General features: G+C 34.9%; 1 protein-coding gene across 1 annotated transcript in view; it reads left to right on the top strand.

The window, feature by feature from the left end:
• The window catches only part of ATRNL1 (attractin like 1), a 428,986-nt gene that overhangs the window by 160,521 nt on the left and 246,507 nt on the right, over nt 1-21,958 (top strand). The window contains exons 24-26 of the mRNA XM_014310189.2: nt 15,375-15,469; nt 16,103-16,181; nt 17,361-17,518. Coding sequence (XP_014165664.1) covers nt 15,375-15,469; nt 16,103-16,181; nt 17,361-17,518 — 332 coding nt within the window. The remainder of the gene's footprint in view (nt 1-15,374; nt 15,470-16,102; nt 16,182-17,360; nt 17,519-21,958) is intronic.

The raw sequence follows: 21,958 nt of genomic DNA on the forward strand, positions 1-21,958 counted from the left end.
TTGCTCTGTGGTGTCTGGGCCAGCGTGATGGATGGCAGTGACACCTCGATAGCAAAGTGTGCATCCAAATGGCTGCATTAGTTCTTCACACATCAGCATTAGGAATGCATTGCTGTCAGAGTCAGAGCTCCTGGGTGCAAGGGAACACGCAGCAAAACCAGATGGTTTTAGACAGATTGGGAGGAATCACTGGGACGAATGCCACTTCTGTGATCTTCACTTGGGTTGCATACAGACACAAAGCTTTAAATCATAAATGGAGAAGTGGTTAATCCACTGTTCCAGAGAAAATGAAAGTTTAAATTTACAATTCATGATGTGTTACAATGCAAGGTTTGAATTATAGGCGTGCCAACAATCACTTGATGTGAGAGGATGTGATACTTTCCACCATAAACTTCTCTTAGATAGCCATAATTCTAAGGTCAAAAACTTTGCAAAATGTGTGGCTTATGTACATTATTTTGAGTTCCAATGCAACATATCAAACAAGAAGTACAGCTGTTTCTAATACTGCTACATGCAGAAGCATAAAAGCTTACAACAAATCAGTCCTGCCAGTGTAAATCACATTGTTTGCCTCCATACAGTTAGAATTTTCATGAGCTGAGCACTCAAGATTTTCCTGTTTGTCCCCTAAGAAAATTCCTATCTAAGACAATGAAGTTGGAAAAATGCACATGTATTTAGATACCATAGCTTTTTCCCCCTTTTATCCTTTTAAAAAATATTTAGAATAATTTTTGGATTATTTCTGGGTACCACCATTGACAGTGAAGAGCTTTTCCATTTGCTCCTGCAGACTGGTTGCTGTTTTGAAACAGGCAGCAATAGTGAATTACAAGGCAGCACACTTTGGAGTGGGAAACTTTCAGGCATTCCAGAAGATTTCCTCAGCAGTGTATGTCCAGAATGTGATCACAATGTAATAAAATTGCTATAAATGAACAATTTTAATTAATCTAGTGCTCATCTTTTGGCTGGACAGACAGTTTTGTGGGCCTGTGATATTTGTGAATGCAAAGAAAAATCAGGTGAAGCTTGCTTTTGCATTATATATATAAATATGGGTATGTATGTATTCTAGATCCAATGTAACACTGTAGAGTTTCCCATGCTGCAGAGCAGGCCTGCTTTTAGAGATTAGAACCTGACCTTTGAGGAGGATTAGAGAACCCAAAACTTAAGAGGTCACGAGGGATGGGTCGTTTGCAAAGAGAATTAAACTGGGGAGGGACTGAATGACTTGCAGCTTTTTGTGGAATTAAAACCTGTTTATTGATCATATGCCCCTGATCCAGATATTTGTTGGGTTTATAGCCTTTAAAAAAGACAAGGCCTTAATATCTATTTATAAAAAGGTTGAAAGAATGTACAAATTTTATTTTAACCGTTTTCTAGGCTTGTCCTTTCAGACCTCTTCCTTTTTTCTCTTACCTTAGTGTTTTATGAAATGCCATTTGTGGGTGGCTTCACACAGTGACTGACCACCACTCCAGCTGTACTTCTGGGATGAAACATGCAGGGAAGGAAGGTGCTGGGCCCATCTGCAGGAGCCTTAGGGGGCAGGTGTACACATTCCACTGGCACCTCTGAGTTTTCCACTTAGTCTCCTGGACATACAGGGAGGAAATAGAAAACCAGAGAGCACACTGCAAAGTTTAGCTTATGTATAAAAAACCCCAACATTATTACAAGCAGGAAAACAGTAGTCATAGCTTTTTGTTTGTTTGTTTGTTTGATTCTTAATGGTTCAATTTTATTAGCTACTCTTCTTCTACCTAAAGTAAAGCACAAGAAAGAATATGTGCTCTACTAAATATTTTGCAACGACTTTTTTGGGATTGACCTGAATAATTGGTTTATGGCTTTGCTGTGCCATTCTAAACTCTGAGCCATAAAGTCATTATAGCTTATAAGACTATTGCTTCTTTCCTTGGTATAAATACAGACAGGATAGCAATAAGCAATTCCCTCAGTATGTCAGCAGCTCACAAAGATGAAGAATGATACTTTCATGTGCAAAAATGGTGAGAAACTATGAAATGTACATTCAGTAAAAACTCTCAAGATAATATCTGGTGTCTGTGCAGGGAGCTGGGGACAAAAAAGCAAATTTTGCTTCTGGTGAAGAGCCTCATAAGGATTCTAGTCCAGTCCTGAAGCTGTATTAGCCCCACTAGTGCTGACACACCAGGATTTCAAAAAGGGAAAAGTAAAGAAAAGTGCTAGTCTGTACCTATTCTCCATACAACTTCTTATAGTATATATGTATTTTAATTTAAAACTTTTAAACCATATTTTTATGCACTGTATGTGGTGCCTGAAAAGAAATAACCTCAAGCACTTCTTTCTTTTATCTGCTTTATTAAAAATTTGTCTTACTTGCTAAAAGTTAAGAAGTCTAATTACTTTTTCATATCTGGTCTTTGGACTAAAGACTGTTAGTCCTGATTTCTTTTTTCCCCCACTACTATTAACTAGAAATATTGTTTAATTATTAAGTGTAGATAATTTATGACAATTTCCAATGAATTTTTAGAAATATCAGCTCATTATTGTCTCAGAGCAAAAGGATAAGATAATACACCCTTATTTCTGTTTTCAAAATGCAGTTTAAGCTTACTAGACCTATTGACATGGTCTGATAGTTCATCCCACCTGTTTTCCTTATTATTAGAATGTATTTTTTTCTTTCTTGTCTAGGCTTAGTCACAGTCAAAGTTCTAATATAAGCCAATTTTAGTGACATTTATTATGTTACCAATGTTATAATTTAATAAAAAGGAAAATTAAAATTGTTGAAAGAAATCTCTTTAAATACTAAAATCATGCATGTTGATGCATTCAGGAACTCAGAACATGACCTCTTTTATCAATAAAATGATAAAAAAATAATTGTCAAGTAAAACATGTACTAGAGGTACCATAAAGCACTAGGTGGCAGACTTGTTATACTTAGAGAAAAATTAAACTCAAGAACATTCCAAGGAGAGTGTTTTAGAAGATAAATAGCAAGTAGCACTATAAGTAAAACTGTTAGCAGGGATTTTCCAGATATTTAAAAATTATGTTGAGACTTAAAGGGCATAAACAATAAATTTTAGCTCTTGAAAACGTGTTTGCTTTAGCTGAGTTGAGAGATGTATACCAGCAGCCGCCAGCTTCACTACTGATTTGAACAATTCATGTTTCCTTTTGGGACATCATTAATTTCAACTAAATATATATTGTAATTGTAAAACTGTCATGCTTGACTTAAAATAATGAGTTCCACCAATTATATCTAACATTGATTGACTTTGATACAGACTGAAAAAAATCTATATTATTTATAAATACAGTCAAAGTAATGACTGACATTGTCTTTTGAATATATGGACTTATACAAAAAAATCTGTTTAAAATGAAATCTTCTTAGTGTTTAAAGAGTCTAGTGGGCCCTAGTATAATCTAGTGGAACAGATTATAGTTTAAATCAGACAATTCTAGGATGGCTTGATAAAAGATTAGCCTCAGCAAACCTACCAACTCAGAACTTATAAAGAGCAACAGACAAACACAGTCTTTGCCCTGAGCTAAAATAACTGCACAAACCAACTGTCGCCTTGCAGAGAATTAAAACAATAACCACATCTGAAGCTGAAGCTCCTAATAAAGTATTATGATCTCACCCCAGGCTCTGTGTACTCATTTGCCAAATGCTAGGTTGGCTTGCAGCTTTGTTGGGCAGGCTGAGGAAACGGATTTGCTGCCAATCATTTTCAGCTTTTACTTTGAGTTGGAGAATTTTCCCGTGTATGTATTTATTGCTCATTTTTGTAATTAATGTTTTTTAATGTTGTGGATTTTCTTTGCTTAACAAGCCATGTGTTATTTTTGAAATGAAGATTATTTGCTTTCTCTGGTAGCTTCTGCTTATATACTAGTGAATTTACGAGCTGGCATCCTCTTACAGTTACTATTTAATACCTTTTGTCAAAGCAAAGTAAATTTAGTAATTATTCATTAATAATAGCAAGGTATGCTACCCTATCGCAAAGAAGTAGGACAAACAGTGGTGAAATGAACTTTCTAACTGCTAAAAAGAAGAAAAAACATACCTTGTATTGCATGCAGTTGAAAGTCTGAATTAGAGGACTGTTCCACAGGTGCCATAATTATTTTTTGCATTATGTTTATAATATTTTTCTTGCAATGTAATATATAGTATTACAGTAAAATAGCTATAGGTATAAAATGTGGGTATTTATAGATCTTGATGAGGCAAGAGCAGCAGGATATCTCGTTCAGAAGACATCCTTTGCTTTGTAGGGGACTTCAGCCCTTGTATGAAGCAGTGTTTTAAATGAGAAGGCAACCAGTGCACGTATCTACAAATACACAATGTTTGATTTTGTTGATGTATTGAGTTTGGATTCATAGGGCTGGTTACTTTCTGAATCCTTGCGCTGTGTATTCTGTGTGCTCTTTGTGTGTGTGTGTGAGATTCCTGAACACTTCCCAGGGGACAGGAGCTGTCACTCCTCTGACACCTGGAGGCCGTGGAGCTCCCTGAGCTGGAGCTGTAAGAAATAAATGCCATGGGAAAGGATCCCTCAGGGTCCCTTGGCTTTACCTTCTGACAGTCAAGGGAAAACACCTGTGGTGCTTTTGCAGTTGCATTGCTTCCCATGCTGACTGCCCAGGGAAAAGAGAATTCTTGATCAGCAGGACTTCAAGGAAGATCTATAGTGAAATCTTGAACCAGTTGAAAAAGGAAAAAACACACCCTGACTTCAATAAGTGTCTTGTGATATCTGGGAGATTTGAGTTGGTTCTTTTGGGAGTCCTTGGTCAAACAAGTGTGTTATTCCAAGTCAGCTGGAGTGTTTTTCTGCTGGCAAACATGGAGCACTGGAGTACAGCTGAGCCTCTTCCATTAATGCAAATGTCCTGTAGTGTGAGTTCCCCTGTTCAGGATGTGTGTCCTGAACCACCTAATCCTGGCACATGTGCCTGTGAAGTCCAGAGAGCAGTCAGGGATGTTTCCAGCTTTAGAATTAGTGCTGGGAAGCACTTACAGGGTATTTGAGGGACTTTTGTGGGATCATTTAAATAAATTAGGGGTCATTTCTATCTCAAGAGAATGATAAAACCATGGATTATATAAACTTAAGGAAAATGCAAACTGGGTTAAATGTGAACATTGTCAAATTCAGCTTTCTGACTCAATAACTCAGCTCCATTTCAGTATATTGCAAAGTAGTCTGTGAGTCCTTGATATTAATTTATTGTTACTTTTTCTTAGCTTGAATTGTGAATATTATTTTAAAATATGTTCCAGAAATATAACTCATTGACAGCAAAGTGTAATTTGGAAGTCACTTGATATAAAGGGTAATGCTGACATGAAATGGAAGAGCAAACTGTGTGAGGTCAAAAAACAGCAGTGTATGCTAGGAAATAGATACAATAGCAAACTAGACATTAAGGGAAAGTTGAAAAATGTATCTGTCAAAGAGTATGAAGATACACTGGTAAAGAAGTAATATATATGTATTTGATTTGTCTTTTTATGTTATGGGGAAATAAATGTACTTTACTGTGTTAGCCCCTTAAGGAAATGCCACGGCCATCAGAATAATTTTATAAAAATGACAAGCTCTGCAAAATGTGGGAAGAAAAGTCTTAAAAGGGCACAATATCATGCTTTTTTTTCATCAATGATATGAGAATTTTAGATTTCTACTTCTGTTGAATAGAAATACATACTGCTTCTGTACTTGTTTTTGAAAATGTGGTCAGACAGATTTTAAAGTGCTAGAGCCTCTTCTGATGTTGGGAATGGCTAATGAAAGAGAACATGGAGAGGTCATTGCGAGAATGAGCAACAGAATATATGGTGGAAAGAGAAAAATAGAAAACTTCTAAGGAAGGCAGTGTATGGCTACATCATGCAAATGTGTCACTTCATGTCTGTTGGCAAGGACTGCCTGCCACAGTCTCTGGCCTGTGAAGGTCAGTTGCAGTGATATGAACAATTGCTGCTTTTCAAATACCAAGAACAAACAGACTGTCAGTATTTGCTACAGTTTGCTGTTCCTTTTTACATGCTAATTCAGTTCTCAGAGAATCTGTGTCAAAAAGTTTGTGCTTGATATGTATCAATGAGTAATGGTATGCATCAATTGTTCTGTATTAAGCTATTTTGAAAAAAGCCAACCAAACCATAACAATAAAAGAAGAGATTTATTCTATTGGCACATTTTGGTTCACAGTAATTTCCATCCATGGCCAAATAAAGAAAAAAAGAGTAATGAATAATGAAAGCACAGCTGTATTTAGTTCCTGGTTTATAGAAAAAAATAACACCAGGAAAATATAATATTTCTTCTAATGGCTGGCAGCTGTTTCGGGTAGAAATTGAGTTTTCCAAGTCACTTTCAGAAAGGAGTCAGTGAGCCCTGCCATGGTGGCCAATGTTTCCTCTCTGAGGCAAAGAATAAATCTCCTCTGAAAGATGGGTGACTGCACTGGGGTTGAGGAAAACAGCCTTTGGGGCTCCATTTTTCCTTCCTCCGTTATTTCAATTTGCTTATTTTAACAAAACTCTTTATTATTTTATGTACCTGACTGCCAGTCCTACAAATCAAACTTGTAGCAAGTAGAGGAATGTTTATTTTTTCCTGGAGATTTTCACTCTGTATTTTATTCCATACTAGGGTTGAGATATTTCCTCCTACCTGTTTTAAAGGCTGTGTAAAATGGATTAGGCAATATTACAGATACGTAATTTCATTTGTGAGTGTTTGGAATTTTAATATTCTATCAATATTTTTTTGCTGAATTGGCACTCAGTTCTTAGCATGAGCAATGTTATTGAGTGAGAATGTTTTTAGTGAAATCAACAGATTTTACTCTAAAAACACCTAATGGTGTTTTAAAGGAAGAAGTGCTTGTGTTCTTCTTCTTTTCAAAGTTGTAATGCAATTGTGTTTCTACTGCATGGAGATGTAGCATTTTATATTTATTACAGTACAAGTACTTGTTGTAATTTGTGACTTTAAAACAGAGGACACTGCTCAGTGAGGTATATGATGTAATTTCTATCCAGTATGAAGTGCAATTTTCCTGATCTGGATTTATTTGCTATGAGAGATTTTACTTCTCGGAACTAACATATTAACAGGGTTTGAGAATACAGCAAAGTGGAAACATCTCAACTTGAAGTTACATTGTGCAGTTTGTACAAGTCATGCGGAGTCAAACAACATGGGGTGTGTTCTGACATTTGGGTTGTGGATTTAGGGTTTCTTAAGCAAAGTTCAACTAAATAATGAGAAAAGAGAAAGAAGAGAATTTTGAAAATGTTGGGATATTGCAGGAGCACCTATTTATCTATGTATATTTATAGACAATTTATAAAGTGTGTGTTCTGTCTCCTTGGAAGACCTGAGTAACAAGAGGTTGTTCTTTAATTGTTAAGATCTGTGCTTGGTTATTTGAGAAGCAGGATAAAAGCTCTGCTAATAAAGATGTAGAAGTTATTGTCTGATTAACTTCTGTTAAAATGTTCCCAGTTTATGGCAAAGCTTGAGTATATACATTTATAAAAGCATAAACAATTTAAAAATTACATTTGTACTTCTGCCATGCCCATATTTTCAGCATTGATCCATGTATAAATAGAAGCTTCTCAAAAAATCATTTCTAAAAGGAGATGTAGTAGACTTTTAGGGATTATACAATAAACTGAAAGTTATGAGAGCAAGATTTAAAATAGCATGAAAATCTGACTGCTTTCATTTACTACTTTCCTAGACAAGAAACATCCCTCTTTGGCAATAATACACGAAGTCAAACAATAATTTAACATTGTTGTTTCTTAGATGTGCCACTTCTGTTGTCAGAACAAGCAGATCAGACATCTCCTCAGTGTGTAGAGACTATATAATGAAAGCAGTAAATTAGAATCAGGTTAGTGGGTATTGATGCTGGTATATTGAAAAATACATGTTAGAGTTATAATATTAATATGAGTGTTACAAAGGTGATGATGCATTTAGATGAATATGAAAAAAATCATGGAAAGAGAATTTTAAATTTCTTCCATAATAATTTTAATTACTTTTTTTTCCTGGCTTTTTATTTGTTTTTTGGGTTTTTTTCCTCACTCTTCTAACACTTTATGAATACTACAAGAGTTAAGGGATTACAAAGATGATCCAGTGTGACAAAACAAAAGTACATTTATTGAGTACTCCTTGCTGTCAAGTAATAACACACTTCTGACAAGACTGTGCTGTGAGTTCTGAAATGTTCCATCATTGGAGACATCTAGACCTTTTCCTACAACTGACATTTAGATACCTGCTGATTTGTGCACTTACTTTTCTTTGTTGCTGCTTCTTTTGCTAATATTTTGCTCATAATTCCCTAGTCATTGCTTTCCACACTTTCTTTATAGGCCATGTTCTTCAGCAGAGCTGGAAAAGGGTCTGCAGCTGTTAACATCAGTTGTTACAGCATTTTCAGTAAAGAGTTTAATGAAATATCTAGGAAAAGTAATAATTGGCTGTGGTCTGGGATTTAAAAACTTTAGGAGCATCATCTTGAGGTTCCATGCTTAAAAGGCCCCAGGTGACTCTGTCTGTACCTCAGTTTTTAGATCTCAACCACAAGCCCAGCCTTGTTTACCATGACGTTTTCCTACCTACATTCCTGTGACAGCTAGGGCAAGATACATCTCACCTAATTAGCCTTGTAAAACTTAAATGTCCAAGCTTAATGAACCTTCTAGGTCTTTCTGTTCTCAGTAAGGAAAATCAAGAGTTACACTTCTGAACATGATGCATTTCTGTCATCCACTAAAAGTTTTAGTCAATACAGAGTGAGAAAATAAGCAAAATTTAGCTGAGTAAAATTCTAACACTGGTAGATCTTTCTGGCCCTCCCTGAGGATCAAAACTGACAACTTACTAGACCTTTCCAAATAGTAGTGGAGAATTTAATAAGAGAAAAGATTTCTATTTAAAATAAAACTTACTTACTCAATATTCTGATTATGACACTAATCCCTCAGTCTTTCTGTGGGATTTTTAGACCAGTAAATTTTTGTAAAGTATAGTAAAAGGAACAATGACTTTCTATTGCTTTATGTTTTTAAAGACTTTGAACTTACGTGAAATTCATTGTCCCATGCTCTTTCTTGAAATGGAAAAAGGCATATGAATAGTAAATGCTGGGGTTTTTTGAAGCTCATTGTGCTCTGATTACATATAATAAAATGCAAGTTTTTAGTAAAGACTTCACAGTAAATGACTTTTTGTTTTATCACAATGGACAAGTAAATGTCAGACACAAACATATTCAATATAAATATCACAATGAGGCTGTGGATGACTGCTAGATAGAGATGACAGTGGAATGAATCAGGCAGCTGCTCTGAAAGTTCAAAATAATTATCCTGATAGAAAATAGGTCTGTTGGTAACCCCCAACTTTGATGTAATACAAGGAGAATTTCATTTTGGTCACAGATGAATATGATTTATAGCATTTGATAATGGTACTTGGTTTCAAAAGCAGCATTTGTACTGATAGAGAGGAATATGAATAGTTCTGTTCTCAACAAAATCTAGCTGAAAATAGAGACCAATCACTAGAAGGAGGAGGAGAGAGACAAACTGCCTGTGCAATGAGGAGGTGAGAGTATGGATTTTAGAATCAGCATGAATAGACAGATCCTTTAATAGAAGAGTGTGGGAAGACTGTGACGAGTCTGAAGTTGCAATCATGATGGAGGTTCTTACAACTTTTAAGTGATTTCAAGAAGTAAAAATAGAACAGCATTAGATTTTTGAGGGGTTTATTCACAAAATAGAAGTAATTCGTTATCAGAAAAAAAAATGTGGAAAAAAACCATTTTAGTCATTGATTGAGTAAAGATCATGTGATCCTCACCTAATATTTTAAAAATGGGATAATTAGGTTGTAGCTGAGAATGAGATTATGTTGTGGGTGGGTGGGTGGGTCTAGTTCCATGCTCTTTTTGTAAATCTGGCTGATATACATTGCAGTACTTTTGGCTTAGATCTTTTGCTAAACTTAAACTTTTGGAGCTAAAATGACCAGACATTTCTCAGAAATTCTGTATATGTATGAAACTGTTTTGCCATTTTGTTCAGCTTTAAAAATGTGTGTTTAGAAACTGTGTGAGAGGAACCATGGGAGAATGGCCAGTGACCAAAGTTAGAAAAGCTGTGAATGTGTCCAGTTGGGAATGCTCCTGCTCCCTTTTTGGGAACCTAGGTTCATTCTTCCCTCCTGCTGAGAGATGCAGGGAACTGGGATGCTCTTTTGGAATGATTTGTTCAAAGGTAAAAGATAGCTCAGAAGTGGTTCTCTAAAATTTACTCCAGCCTGATTCTTAAATTACTTAATAAACCCCCTTTATTGAAATATGCTGCATAGGCAGTGGGTGCAGGATGGTGGAAGAATGAAGGTTGCTGTCACAATAATTTTATATTTGCTTCTTTATTAGAGCATGATTGCACAGTTTTTAATAATATTGCTATATACCAGTTCCCAAGGAACTTTCACTCCACAATGCACTGAATGAATTTGTAGGGAACGAATCAGTGATAATGTAATGGAAAGTTGAATGTGTGTTCCTTTCCTGTTTTGTTGAAAAAGTGGAAAGAATTACAATGAATGATGGAAGGAGCTGCCAAATAACAGTATTCACACATAGTGTTATATAATTCAAAGTATTATGAAAAATCAAAGTCCAGGTATTTCAGATTGGCTGCTCATTTTTAATAGATGGTTTTGTCCTTGGTCTCTTTGTTTCATTTCCTGTCCTATAAAATGGCACTCAAATGCCTTCTCATCTTCAGTAATGTTGTAACAAATTCATTAACTTTTGTGAAGAACTTAGAAAATTACAGTGATGAATACTATAGAAAGCCACATTAGAAATTAATTCCATCTTGAGAAAAGGGCTTGTGTAGCACGTAGTAAATGAGGCATGGGCCCAACACTGAGTACTGAACATGGAACAAAATGTTGAATAGCTGCCCATTAGGGGAGCACTCACCCAAAAATAATTTACAGGCACCCTTGATTTGTAGTGGTTCATTTTACAGTCTTAATACTCCCCTGTAACATACCTTTTCATATATAAATTTGTCACTAATTTATACTAAACATATTCAATCTAATTACCTTTTTTAAAACTAATTACCATTATAATTATATATTCTCACAGAGTATAGAGGCACTATAGAAATACTGAAGAACTTCTTTCTGGCCTTTGTTCTTTTGGGAGTATTCTGTAGTTTTAAAAATCAGTTTTCTTCCAATACAAATTTTGAGTATGGGAATTGATCTGTTCCTTTTTGGATATGAGTACAAAACTTTCATATTAAACCATATAATGCTTATCAGAAGTCATTGACCTTTATTAATGAAACAGAGAGGTTTCTTGAACAGTGATACTAGGGTAAAGGATTGCTTTGAAATTAATTTTCCTTATTTCATTAAATATCTTTCTTCACCTAATTATTGTTATGTTCTCACACATGCTCATTACTGGCATTTTGAATTGATTTTAATGACTGCTTTTGACTGTGAAAGCAGTCAAGGGTTTTGAAAAAATCAAAATAGAGATGTGAAAAAAACTCAATAACCATAAGTCTTTGTAATATTTGACCATTGATGATGTCAGGGTGGTAGTGTGGTCCTATCTCCCAAGACTGTTTTTTGTACTTTAAGCAATGATTTCTAAGATAAAGTGAAACAAAATGCCTGGAAACATAGATATTAGACTGTTCTGAGCTGACTCCTGGCTCAAAAAACCCAGCTTGTGAATTCCAAATACTGTGTTGTGTGCTGGGGAATTAAGATCTGAGCTGTGAGCTGTGCTCCGAGTTTGTGGAGAGGTTTCCATGTTGTCACAAACTTTTCCCATGGAACTTTAGACATAAAAGTTCAGAGAGTTATAAAAGTTCAGGAGATTATAGGCTAGAATGTGGCTCTTTAAATTCTGTCTGCCTGCTACCTTGAGTCACCTGCTTGAGTAGATTTGTTGTGTTTCTGTCTTGGTAAACAGAAATATGAAAAGTCTCATTTGTTTATATAAAGGGTAAAATTACTTATGGTGGCTTCATAAAGTTTTAAAGTAGAAACAAACCCACATGGGGGTTTCTACATGGAATAGAATCTTAGGCTTCTCCAAATTCCTGATATAAATATACACAACATATACATATATATCAACAGGATATACTGAATGTACTTTAAACATCTATTTCTACATTTAGTTATTCTATAGTTGGCTACTTTTACATTTAGCTATTCAGAACAGGTCGTAGTCTTAGAACTGACTTTTAGTTTAAATTTTGTACTGCTTGTGAGGCTAAGCTCTCTAGTTTGAATGGCACTATGAATTGGGAAATGTGGTGTGATGTACTGCTTAGTTTATGTGCACTTATGATGCATTGGCATATATTATGTTCAGGAAGAGGTTTGGCAGTAGGAAGGAAAGCTGTTCTGCCTGCTTCTGTCTGCAGAAGGTGGAGCTTTCTGGAGGAGAGGGAGGTGATATTTTCCCTGGGAGCTGCTGAGTACTTGTGGGGGAAGAGTCTCCTAAGTTACAGAATGAAGCAGATGGAGAGAGTGAGGAAGGATAGTGACATAGCAGCAGGGTGCAATGGGTAGTCTTCTTTACAATCCCTTTTAATTTCTACTCTGAGTTTCTTCTTAAATTAGTTCTGCTAATTTATATTCCAATAAAATCTAACTTTAGAGACTTTCAAAAATTTGGAATCTTCACCTTAAGAACAGTTCCAGACAAATCTTCCTTGAAGTTTTGTGAACCTTTCTTCAACCTTTGAAATTTCTTCAGCAAACTTCTGCAGTCCTCCAAAAGAGGGGAAGGAGTGTTTGCTCAGTGTCAGTTCTTTCATTTGCACCTGAGTTCATTTGTGCTGTTGAATCACCCAACTGCACTTAGGCCCTGCTGTCTGCTTCATTCGAGTCATGCTCACCTTAGCTACCTCCCCTGAGTTGGAATTGTCTCTGAAGGGAGAAATGTTTCTGTTTTACAGCACCCAGGCATGGCCAAGCAGGGATTTAATGGTTTATCCTGTGGCAGATCTCTGTGGAATTGCTGTAATTTAGAGATGCTTTGGCTGCTCTGAAGAATCCCAAGGCGAGTTCTTGTGTTGGCTCTCAGAGCTGCTCTTGAGGCTGTGTTGTTCAAGGCTTTTGAGTGCTACAGAGGACATCATGTGTGGGACTTCTACTGAACTTTGCTGCTATTAATGAAGTATCAAATTGAGCAACCATTAAATAATAGAGTAATTAATAACACAACAAAAATTTTGGGATATCTTGGGTACAAAAAAGAGCCTCTACACATAATTAACCCTTACTGTTTTTCACAATTTACTGTCAACTGTATTGAATGTAAGAATGCAATAAAAAAGAGTGGAATTAATTTTCTGATTTGTTACAGATGGTAAATTTAAGAGGAACCGTGTAGTTTAACTTCTTTTATAAGTATCAGGATTTTTCCTGCATTCCTTGAAACATCAGTTCATACTCTGTTGGCTTTTAACATGTAAAACATAAATTTAAAAATTATTTTTAAATTAACCAAGAACAAAGAACTAAACAACAGCAACACCACCAACAACAAACCCCAGGGTAAAAAAAAAGTCATATTGTTTTAAAAGTAAATTACTTTAATTTTTTTTAAACTTGTATGCAGAAGAGCTGTTCATTCATGACTGGGAGACAAGAGTCCTATGTCTATTTCCAATGTTATCTTATGATGGGATATTATCTATATACAACTGCTGTTTTTTTGGCTGATACTCTGCATCTCTGAGAGGACACAATTTGTGCTTGGAAAAAGACTGTGACGTATTGAACTGGTGATTTTCCATATGTTATGAGCAAATCAATGATATCTTGTCCAAGCTTGTCAGTGCTGCTTCTTGCATCTTTTAGCCCTTGCTGTAGCCAAAATTTCTGTAGGAATGCTTTCTGTGGTGCTGGTCCACCACACCTTTACAATAAATCTGTTTGCAAAGATTCATGCTGAAGCAGTCATCTGTATTTTGAGGAGCTCCAAGTTGACCAGATCTGTACATTATTCCTAACCTTTTCCCATTTCTACTCATGATTATTAAAGGGTTTATTAATTCATTTAATAGGGATCAATCTTTACTTGCCATCTTTTCCTGTCCTGTTACATTTAAAGATGTTCTGGTACCATGCTCATCTTATTGTTAAGCATGGAGATATGGCACAATAGTCAATGAGGTTTATTAATTAGATTTGCATAACTATAGAAGTGTAGAATGCTATCAATAAATTAATGGGGCATTTAAATTTCATATTTATTCATCTTTTGCCTTCATAAACATGCAGAGACCTGGTCAAAACTTGTTAACTAAGACATGTAGATCAGCTTATTCTTATTTGAATAATGAACTGTGATGGCTAATATTCGAGCAAGTGAACTTCTTACCTTTGATTGTCATGGTAATTCCTTTCACATCACTACTTTTTGGGTTCCTCCACATTCAAGATATTCTATGAACCTTTATTTTCTACTTTTTCTTCCACACTCACTATAAAAAAAAAATCCAAAAAACCCTGAACAAAATCAAACCAAAACAATTTTCTTTAACTATTAAGACAATATAGTGGGCTTTTTTCTCTAAGCCAGTCTTCCCATAGGATACAGCAGAGTGTATTTTTTTCAGATGATGTGTTGCTGCAGAAAAGGTGATTGTCAGCAGTAAGCAAACTATTAAATCCAACAAAAGGCTGACACAGCTTTTCTTCTGCTTTGACTTAATCTTTCACTCTCTTTGTATTTACTGATTTTGTTTTTATGATCACATATTTTTTATTTGTTACACAGTTTGTGTGGTGTTGGTAGCAGAATGTCAGCAGACCAGGGATCAAAATAATGCTTTACAATTATTCACTGGGCTGTAGCACCAGAGATGACTTGCCATATTTTAACATGCATAAAATAATAATCAGAATCATGTACACTTATAAGTCACCTCCTTGTTTCCTGTGAGAGAGGGAAAAATAGAAGCTTTTGATCCCTGTAGAACTGTAACGGTAAAAAATTTAGAAGATTTTTTCTTAATTTAGTTTTTTTTGTTAACTTAATTTTTGTTTTAATAATTTCAAGACTTTATAATGCAAACACTTCAACAGTGAAATGAGTGTGAATAATTCTGACTTGTAGATTTCTCCATGACTTTTAAAATCAATGTGAATGGTAAACTTTGAGGTGCTTGCATAATATAGAATTAATATGTATACACTTTATTTTATTATTTTAAATTTTTGTTTTGCCTACAGACAGCCTTTTGATTGATTATCAGTTTACCTTCAGCTTATTACAAGAGGATGATCGTCATCACACTGCCATAAACTTTATAGCAAATCCAGAACAGGTAAGAAAATGTTCATAATTTTAGTTAAGTTTTAGAGATTCAGAATTAAGATTTCCATTGTATTTGATGTTGATTAAAGGTTTTTGAAGTGTCTATAAAATTTTAGAGATAGTTCACATTTTTTGAGAGCTGCAAAATTAGTCCAGTGCCTTCATTGAGAACCGTTTCTAAATGGTAGATGTAGTTCAGCTTAATCAATACTCTGAAAAAGTATCCGTTGGTTGATTTTATTGTTGCTCCCATGAATAACAAGTTTAATATCTTCCTGAGATGAATTGAAGGGGTATACCCTTCTGTTGAGAAAACATTTTTAGTTGCAGAAAGTAAAATTTTTGGCTTGTGATTAGAATGTAGGCATTTGCCATATATTTTTATTTGATTTTTTAAAGGCAAATATTTTGTTATACTTAGGACAAACTACAAACATAACTGGTGTAGGTATATGTTAAATTGCACTTACCAAATTGTTCTTACCAAAGCAAAAGAGAATTGCCTTTGGCAGTGAAACATTGCCATTTCTAGATATGTGTAAAATGAAAACTGGAAAATGATTAAAAGGCTGTATGTGCAGTAGAATTACATGCAATACATTCTGATATGCTTTGTTAACTTTCCTTTTTTTTTTTTCCCTAGTCAAATAAAAATTTGGATATATCAATTAATGCATCAAACAACTTTAACCTCAATATTACGTGGTCTATTGGTTCTACAGGTGAGAGTGAATTTTGGTATGATGAGTTTTTCCCCGAATGATTTCATGATCCTTTGAGTTATTTTAACCTGATTGTCTCTTTGTTGCTAATTTTGATAATAAAACTTTGCCAAATGTGTTCTTTTGCCATTATCATTATGCTGTTATTAATTATATTATTTAAACCTCAGATGATAATTTGCAATCTGAATAAAGCTTCATTAATATGTTGACTTTCTCTCCTATTCAATTAAAATTGCATTGGTAAGAAAAGCTTGTAGCGTATTTAAATTTTTAAAACGACAGTGTTATGAAATGCTGTGATTTTAATTAAGATAAATTGCTTCCTTAACTACTGCAGAGACTGAGATTTTATTTCTTTGTTTCAGTGTTCAAGCTAAAAATTTAATTATTAACCTTTACATTGATATCAAACAATAAAGTTCTTCTGTGTATGCTGATAAAAAGAGCTGCTTATCTATTTTTTCTCCAACTTTGAACCCCATTACTCTTCTTTGTTTTAATTTAGACAGTTTTTCTGAATTGGTTCTGTTGACTTTCTGAAAACACATCCAAGGAGAGGCATGATGCTTTAAAAGAAATAACTAAAAAAAAACCTTTTTAAAGAAGGTTCAGAGTTTCTCTTAAACTCATGAATTTCTTCATCAATGCATTTCTGAAGTACTTTACCATACTACAGTTAGTAAACTCTATTTATTCCTTAATTTTAACTTAGCTCAGTCACTCATTTATTTGCAAAAACTAATAAATGTTTATTACTAGTTACGTTATTAACGCTTTCATGAACAATTAAAACTTGACAGCAAAAGTGTAAGATGTAGACAAATTCCCTTACAGATCTTATTGAGCTGTTTATTGAAATGAAACATAAATTATGGAGGAAAGCATATTATCTGTTAAGCTGACCATAATAACTATCTTGTAAAATTATGCTTCTTCTGTCACTTTTCCAATTTGCATATAATTTTTGAAACCAAACTAAAAATTTCTGTGAATTCTCTTTATGTATATTAAATATACCAAATGTGCCATTTAAACTACAATAAGAAGTTGTTTTAGAGGAAGACACCAAAAGCAATTAATGATTTATGTTTCTTATGCAAATTTAATTTGGCATTTTTAATGATGATTAATATTCTCAAATATGTATATTTACATCTGAACTTCTAAAAATTTTAGCTGGAACAATATCTGGAGAAGAGATTCCTGTTGTTTCCAAGGTTAATATTAAGGAATACAGAGACAGCTTTTCCTGTGAAAAATTTAACTTTCGAAGCAACCCAAACATCACTTTCTATGTCTATGTCAGCAATTTCTCCTGGCCAATCAAAATACAGGTTAGTGACTGCTTTGTGCTTTTGGAGACATTTTTATTTCAGCTTTACTTTGAGTTTCATGATTTCACTCCTGCAGTAAGTATACAAATAGAGTTATTTGTATTTTTTATTTTCTGTCTATAATAATTATGTTTTGTCCTAGTATGATTTTAAGGCTGGGCTGGATGGGACTTTGGGCAGCATGGCCTGGTGGAAGGTGGTGCTGCCCATGGGAGGGGAGTTGAAATGAGGTGCTCTTTAAGGTTCCTTCCAGCCCAAACCATTCCATGATTCTGTGCTTTAGCTTTTAGTAGTGAGTCAGACTTTAGTCAATTTTAAATTCTGAATTTAAATTGTTGAACCTACATGTTTAATTGTAATATAACTTCAGCATTTAGATGTAAACACAGAAAATGGTATGCAAATCTATATCTACCTGGATATTTGAATGTTAATAATTGGCTTTTGGAGCCTCTGACGTTTTAAATGTTGAGTGACTCTGTCAGGTTGTAATATCACAGACTTCAGTTAAGCCTAAGTATAGTTTATTAGAATTTATGTTCTTATTTGACTTCATTGGAATCAATTTCATTCAGTATTTTCTGGAGCACTGAGATGCTCTACAGTAGCAAACTCAAAAAAATCAATGCAGTCATGATTCCTCCCTGGCCTTTGATGTTCCAGCAATATTTATACTAATAATTACTATAGCTGCACTTGTGAACACAGTATGCCCTGCATCAATGAAAGAGTTTCTTATGTGGATGAATGGCCTTTGACTATAACTCCATTACAGCATTAAATCTTAAAAATTAAGTTGTTAAAATGATAATTTCATAATTCCTGATGATTTACTTCATCAGGAAATCCTGACGATTTACTTCATCATTAAACAAGTACAAGCTCAAAATACTTTGCATTTAACACAGAAATACCGTACAAAGTTTCCATTTTGGTATGAAAAAAACCTTCCATATTTTTCTAAAATACAGAACCTTACTTTATAATCTATGTATAAAAATACACACACACACACATGTATGTATATATAATAAAAAAATAAATACAAAAATGTATTTGTTCTATCTATAGATATATATGATAAAGTGTTCTGGATTAAAGCAGTCATCTTCTGACTAAAGTGTCAGAGAAATGTTTTTCTTGTGTTAAGTAAAGCTAGAGTTGTCTTCATCATACCTGAACAGGGACTGTAAATATGTGTTAACAGTGTCAGAAGATGAATTTATTCAGCTTACTAACATTTATGACTCTACTAGTTTATTAAAAAATCCAAACAAACTCTGAAGACTAACTCCTTCTTTTAGTCTTCGTATTAGGGGTGTTATACACTGTCTCCCACTTCCTAAGGCTAGAACAAGTTCAGCTGCCAAAGAGGCTCCTTAAACAAATCCACAGAGCAATATCAGCTGTAAATGCATTACACTCTCCTCTCACCTTTACGACTGCAAGGTGCCTGTATCATCATTGTAAGACAAACATTATTAAGGTGATGCATTCCTGAGACGTGCAGCTCTGTGGCAGATTTTGGCAGATCTCAGCTCCTCCTTATGCTGTTTCCACTGCAGCATAACACCCAGATGAAGGGAATCCCTGATCATTGGTTACATCCTTCCTCTTTTTTTTAATTAGAATTTTCTTTGTCTGCCATGGTTACACAGTTTTTATTTTTATTTTTTTTGTGCTTTTAGAGGCACGTTGGTATTCAACAGTCTAGACAGTTCTGCCTCAGATGTGGTGGTGCTTGATTATTGCATTCCTGTCCTGTCCTTACTCCATCTAGAGATTTAGTTACTCAATTTTATGCACCAAGAAGGAATACTGAGGTCCAGTTGGGGAAACTGTTTTGGGATTTTAGTTTTGTCCTCTGTATTTGCTTTCCGAAATGAATGAGATTATTATTTAGCTCTCAGCCTTTTTTATGCTGTAATTTGTTCTTTTCTGAGAAAATATCTGAAGTCAACATTACCAGGATATGTTTCTTGTATTTGGTGCTCTAGCAGTAGATAAAATCTTCAAATGATAAATGGAGCAGGGAGCTTTTCAGAGAAAACAAGTTTTGTTTTATATGCTAACATTATAATTCTGCATGTAGTAGAAATTTTAAAAATATATGAAACCTCCTAGGACTTTGGGTTAAGAGAAGGAAGTCATGGTTCATTCCAATCAGAGGCTAAACTTTCCAAGGCCAATACTAAATCAGGTCTAATAGTTATGATCTTCTACATCTTCATCTCATAGCATACCAGTTTTCACCTTCATAACAGGCAAAAGTGGTTGATATTTGTCTGTTTGCACTGCAGGCCTTTTCACTGCAATGGCCACACTGCATTGGTCATACCATGCTGGGAAAAACCTGGTATTTTGTGTTAACTCAGTACTGAAGGCTTTATTTAATCCTAAGGAAACTATTGTGCCTTCCTTGACAGGTATTTAATAAGTAAGGTAGCAACATGAAATTTGACACATGCCTTTTACACAATGCTTTTGTAGAGGACTAAGTACTCCAGCACATTGAGCATTTTTCAAGTACAGTCTGAGTACCAGCCCTCCTGTATTTCCATTATTCATCACAACTTGTCAAGAATACATTATATAAAACATAAATTCCTAAGGAGGCAGAGCTAGTGACCTTACTTCCTTTTAAACTGGTATTTGAAGTTGTGTTATTGATGTTATTACCACTGGTGTTATTGGTATGCATTTTACCTCTCTGCTCTTGTGCCTCCTGTTATGCTGGCAGTGGAGCTAAGATTTCTGGGCTCTTTCATTGGGAGGATTTGGGTGTTGGAGTTACTGCTCTTTTCTTTTCCTATAGGAAAAGAACCAGCCCTCCTCAATATACAAGGCATGTAGGTTCGCTTTCTGTTAAAGTCACCTATATTATCTCTGGTTTTGCATTCATTTATCTCCATGATTTTCATGATTTTAAGGAAAAATCTGTCCATCCCAGCAGGTGATTGTTTATTGGGATCAATGGCTCACAGCTGCTTCCTCAGATAGTTTTATTATTCATGTTACCTATTCAGCAAGCTGGGATTTTTTTCCCAAAATGTTAATAAATCTCTGGCAGCTCTAAAACAAAATATCTTCTTAAGAAATATGATTTCTTGGCTTTGAAAAAAATGGTATGTCATGATTGGTGTCAATAAAAATAGCTCTTTAAGGTGTACTGGTCTGTGATAGGCAGTGACCCATTTCATTGTTGTCACTGGTCATCCCAATCACCTCAGAATACAAATTCTTCAGCACTGGATAGCGGTGAATTACTTGGAAAACATAGAAACTATGTAGGGAATTCTCAGTTCCTTTCAGCTGTACTGCTGCTCTCTATTGAAATGTTCTGCAGGTTCCCATCACCCTCCTGTCCATGGGCACACAGCTGGGTGATCTCTGCAGCCTTCAGGGGAAAACACTGCATTTAAATTCCCTGATGCTAAAGGCATTTTATTTAGCTGTAAAATCTCTTCTTCCTTGAGGAAAGAAGCAGAAAAGTGACATAGTTGCATAAGGGGTCATCAGAAAGGTGATGTTGTGGGACATCTTCAGCTTAGAGCTGTTTCCACAAATAGATCTATTGACCTGGCTGTGAAATGGGCAGGTGCCAGTTTTTCCTCAGAAGTAGGTAATAGTTATACACTGGCACACAAATGTTGGATATTTCCCTGTTGAATTACTCTAACAGTTTATGCCACACTTTTTCTCCATTTCCTTTAATTCAGAGTTGCTGGTAAGTAAGAATGGATAAAGACCCTTAAATTTAACTGATGAGACTTTCATAAACAGCAGTAGTTTCTACATCTTTTCAGAGGAAATCTCTATAAATTATCTTTGTTAATAGATGTTAATAGGAGTGTCCAAGTAAGAGGATGTGAGTACCATTCACACTTATGTTTGACTGTCTTTGACAGTCCCAAACCTTTAGGTGTATTGTGTCTTATATATCAGTTAAACAGGACTCCATGAGAAAATGCTCTTGCCTTAAAATAGGCTAGATTTCTGAACAGAATATATGACAAAGCCCCATAACTTGTTTCTGCTCATTTTTATTTTATTTTGAGAGTCAGTATAATTCAGACTCCACTGATAATGGAATTTGAAGGCTGTAACATTTATTGAGAAGCAGTAACTCAGGCTGTAGCCAGCACCTCAAACAGTGGTCAATGGTCCCTGAAGTAGTAAGCAGTCATAAAGCTTGGGCTTCTGACAGCTATGCAAATATTAATAACAGCAGTCACAACATGTTCTTCAGTCTCAGGAAACTAATTTTATGGCAGGGGATTTTTGTAATTTAAGCTGGTAACAGACATATTTTCTTTTTTCCCATAATTTTCTCCCATATTCTGGAAAGCAGTGCCTGCATATGAAAAAGCAAATACCCTTAAAATGCTGTCCTGGCTATTGGTCTGCTCTCTGTCCCAAAGCACAGCAGTGACATTCCTG

Source organism: Geospiza fortis, unplaced genomic scaffold, assembly GCF_000277835.1.
Source record: "Geospiza fortis unplaced genomic scaffold, GeoFor_1.0 scaffold1303, whole genome shotgun sequence".
Classification (NCBI taxonomy): Eukaryota; Metazoa; Chordata; class Aves; order Passeriformes; family Thraupidae; genus Geospiza; species Geospiza fortis.